We start from the raw sequence: 4,516 nt of genomic DNA on the forward strand, positions 1-4,516 counted from the left end.
AAACATCTTGAACTTGAAACTTGAAACTGTGATTCCATTTCCGGCTTTCAGGGCTTCTATTTTAACCGACTCCTCCTAAAGATTTTATCACATTAACTTCAAATTCCATCACTGCAATGTAGACACGATGTTGATCACAGTTAATCAAACATTGACTGATCATCAAACAACGTGTCCGTGGCGAGGTCCCGCCCAACGCTGCTTGCAGCTTTAATTATCATTGTTATTATAATCATTGTTATTATTATCATTATTATTATAATCATTATTATTATTATCATCATTATTATTATTGTTATTATTATTGTTTTCCTTCCCAACATCAACATCATCACAAATGAGACGTAACGAGACAAATGTCCTTCAGAGGCGGCGGCATTATCCGGATATTCTGGATTAATTTCTGTACGGTGGGAGGGGAGACGGCAGCGATCTTTATATGTGGATGATGAAGACACACACTATAACAACATAAAAAAAAATGCCAACAAAATATCAATCAATCAATAATGGGATGGATTAGGATAATGCCTGTACACCCCCTCCCCCACAGGGGAACCATTACAGTGGAAACCACAAAAAGAAATGAAGGAGGAGGAGCTTATACAGTCTGTAATTATAACCTCATCTACAGTATGATCTTACCTCTGCACTGACAGCTCGTATTGATTGATTGATTTATTCTGAATCTTCTTCCTGCCTTTAGTTCTTTGTGTTGTTTTCAGTCTGGGAACAGTTTTAACTTTAAAACACAGTAACTAAGCTCTTCTTTATACTCCAACAGATCTGCTCTTGGACTTGTGTTGAACTCGACTGAGGTGGTCTGATCCAGACTGCAGCTGTCCACACATCACAGTGTGTGTGTGTGTGTGTGTGCGAGAGAGAGACACCTCGGGGCATTTTGTCACTTAAGGAACGGACATTTGGACGATCAGTTTTCCTGCACGCTCCAGAGTCCGGATGAGCAGATTAGGGGTCAGGATCAGGACTAACTGATTTAGGAAGGTTTAGTGAAATCCATCCTCTTTGTTTGGACTCATCGGCCTGTCGGCTCTGTTCTTCTTCTTCTTCTTTTTCATCCCCTTTTCTCTGGTTCACTGAACTGCAGAGGCCGGCAGAGGATCACAGAACCAGCTCATACAGGTGTTCTCATTACCAGGTCTCACACTGTTTTATTGATTTGTTGACATTAATAATGTGAACAACACTGACAGAAAAACACAATCTAAACAATCAAACAAAAACATCAAAACTGAAAATACATGAAAACATTAAAAAATAATGAAATAATATTGATTCAAAAGGGGAAAATAACTTTCTGGAACAAATTATTTATCCCCAACGTGGGATCAATAGTGATTTTAAACATAACCTTAAATAATCTCATCTCATTTTACCTTCTTCATCTCCTTCATCTTATCTTACCAAATCTTATTTTACCTACCTTACCTTAGATAATGTTTTAATGAGGATAATGTTATAACGATGATAATGTTATAATGTTATAATGATGATAATGTTGTAATGCTATAATGTCATGATGAGGATTATGTTATAATGATGATAATGTTATAATGCTATAATGTTATGTTTATTGATGATAATGTTGTAATGTTATAATGTTATAATGAGGATACTGTTATAATGTTATAATAAGTTTGTGTTCCCTAACAGCTAATAGAGGAAGAGAAGAGCAGACACACAGTGTACATTCAACTCTTCTATAATTATGATTATGATGTGTATTCTTATCTGCTGTGTTCAATAAATAACCTAACCCATCAAACCAGTCTTACTGGGACCAGTTACGCTGTGTTAGGGGAGGACTGGTGTACACACACAAGAGACTGTTTTCCTCCACCAACTTTATTCTTCATTTTTTCTTGGATTTAATCTCTCAGACTTTATTATTTGTAACGAAGATGCAGATGTTTACTTGTAATGGAGTATTTCATGGTAGTACTTTTACTGAAGTACAGGAGGAGTTTATTACACAGAGTCAGAGACTGTCTGCAGTGGAACCTGCTGCCACCTGCTGTTCACTCACAATATCACATCCTGGCAGAGGAGGATTATGGGTTAAAAATAACTTCTGGAACATGTTTGTGTTTGTTTTGTGTTGAGTTCTGTTGTGTTATGTTGTGTTGTGTCGTGTTGTAACAATCTATATTCTGTAATATTGAAATGAAATGTTTGATCTGCAGCTGTGTTTTAGGGTTGGACACTGTGTGTGTGTGAAACCAAAATCAAATCAAACCAAATCAAATCGAACTGAATCATGTTCTTTAATAAAGAATGAGAAATAATAATGTTAATGTGATATCAAACACACATGTTGAATACATGTCAGTGTCTGCTGCCCTTTGGTGGTCACAGTGAGGAACTACACATCAAGCACATGACACAAACTATGTGACAAAATCAAGCTCAAAGGTCCCTGCGGTTGTGGTTTAGAGGTTGAGTAGCAGTTAGCTCTTCTGAAAGGAGGGACATGTTAACTCTGGTTCTGGTCTTAATCATCTCATAATCCGGACACATACAGGAAACCTGCTGATACTCTATCACATCTCTCAAGTACTGGTTGAATTCTGTCTCTCTGTATCTTTGTCATCATGGATAATAAAAATAAAGTATTATTGATGTATGATTGATGCAGGAGGACCATTACGATAAAATTTGGCGTTCTGTTTTGTACTCCAGTATGTGAGTCAGTCCAACATCAATAAAATAAAAACTCATTGATAGAAACATTTTAACATTTTAATGTTATTTTAATAAAAACTTAATAGACTTTATCAGAGTCTGATGTGTGAATTTACAGAATTTTCCTTTAAATATTTACAGAATTCATCTTAATTTTTTCATTAATGTGTAAATAAACACAGTTTTTGTCATAATAATCAATCAATCAATCATCAGGGATCAATTCCTCCATATCAGTGTGTTTGATTGACAGCTATGATGATGTCAGCAGTCCTCACGCCCTCTCAGACATCCTGACTGGACATGGTCAGAGTGGTGACCTTTGACCTCAGACCTGATGATGAAGAGTACGACACGTTGTTGCCACGAGACGAAGGTTTGTCCTCTGAGTTGCCACGGCAACAGAGAGTGTTTCGGGCCTTCTCCCTGAAGTCCACCGACACGAAGTAGAAGATGAAAGGGTCGATGCAGCTGTTGAAGGTGCTAACTGCTAAGCTAACCATGTAGGGGACGTAGATGTCCTCGCCGTCTCCGTCCAGCGAGCTGTCTGTGTAGGTGAGGAGGAGGAGGATGTTGCTAGGCAACAGACACACAATGAACACCAGCAGGACCAGCACCGTCACCCTGACGGCGTGACCGTAGCGCTTACCCTCGACCAGCAGGGTGCGCAGCACGGCGCCGTGGCAGAACAGCATGACGGCAAACGGCAGCAGGAAGCAGAGCGTGAACAAGGTGGCAAAGTACGGCAGGAAGTAGTTCTCCTGCTCTTCCTCAGGCAGTGCGTCATGGCAGGTGGTGATCTGCAGCTCGTCCAGAAAGTAAGTCTGTTGCGACACTAGCAGCGGCAGCATGGCGGCTAGAACCACCAACCACACTGCCGCCGTCATGTACAGAGATGTCTGCCGGCTGCGCAGCGTCTTGGCACCAAATGGGTGGACCAAGGCGATGTACCGGTCCAGAGCCACCAGCGCCAGACACAGCACGGACCCATACATGTTTCCATAGAACATGGCCATGACGACGCGGCAGAACGACTCACCCAGCTCCCAGTGGTTCCCCCTGAAGTGGTACACGATCCGGAACGGCAGGGCCAGCAGCAGCAGGCAGTCCGCCACCGTCAGGTTGATCAGCAGTGCGGTCGATGGCAGTGGTTGGGTCCTGAAGACTAGGACCCACAGAGCCAGCAGGTTGGTGGGTAGACCCACAACGAAGGCCAGCAGGTAGAGGACTGGCAGGTACAGGTTGGTGGTCGGAGCCTGGATCTCCTTCATCTGCTTCTCCTTCAGAGTGGTGACGTTACAGATGGTCTTCAGCCGGAATGCCCGCAGACCTGCAGAGACCAGAACACACATCACACATCAGACTGCAGACCTGCAGAGACCAGAACACACATCAGTGTTCTGTGAGGAGGAGGGAGAGACAGAGCTGCTGCTGGAGACCGGGGAGCTCTGCAGAAGAGACCCAGAACAGCCAGAGTCCCACCGGATTCTGAACTATGTGACACCTACAAATGTATAGTTACAATTATTAAAATGTTAGCCAGTGAAAGAGTCAAATGTTAATAAATTGTTATAAGGTAATGGAGTAGTAATTTTGAAAGTGCCATTTCCAAGTTGTGCCACAAGAGGGAGTGTCTGAGCGCTAGTACGGCTGCGTGAGGCTTCCGCTCCTCAAACAGAGAACAGCCTGCTGAGCGATCACAAGTAACGTCTCCTGTCTCTGCTTTTCCTGTACAAAACAGGTTAGTAGTGTGTAATATCTTGTCACATTGCATTTATAAGGACTTTTAAAACCGTTGTTTTGACAATGTTTG

The 4,516-nt window shown here is 42.0% G+C and overlaps 1 protein-coding gene across 1 annotated transcript; it reads right to left on the reverse strand.

Annotated features, from left to right (window-relative positions):
* Positions 1–2,233: 2,233 nt before the first annotated feature.
* si:ch211-132p1.2 (proteinase-activated receptor 4) lies at positions 2,234–4,285 on the reverse strand. Its single transcript, XM_035668773.1, has one exon. The coding sequence runs from the start codon at positions 4,053–4,055 to the stop codon at positions 2,988–2,990; it is 1,068 nt and encodes a 355-aa protein (XP_035524666.1). The 5' UTR covers positions 4,056–4,285; the 3' UTR covers positions 2,234–2,987.
* Positions 4,286–4,516: the final 231 nt, after the last annotated feature.

Source organism: Morone saxatilis, unplaced genomic scaffold, assembly GCF_004916995.1.
Source record: "Morone saxatilis isolate NCDOM2014 unplaced genomic scaffold, NCSU_SB_2.0 Contig22, whole genome shotgun sequence".
Classification (NCBI taxonomy): Eukaryota; Metazoa; Chordata; class Actinopteri; family Moronidae; genus Morone; species Morone saxatilis.

What these genes read in the sequence shown, in the direction of transcription:
- si:ch211-132p1.2 (XM_035668773.1), bottom strand. Translation starts at nt 4,055, where the DNA reads ATGTGTGTTCTGGTCTCTGCAGGTCTGCGGGCATTCCGGCTGAAGACC.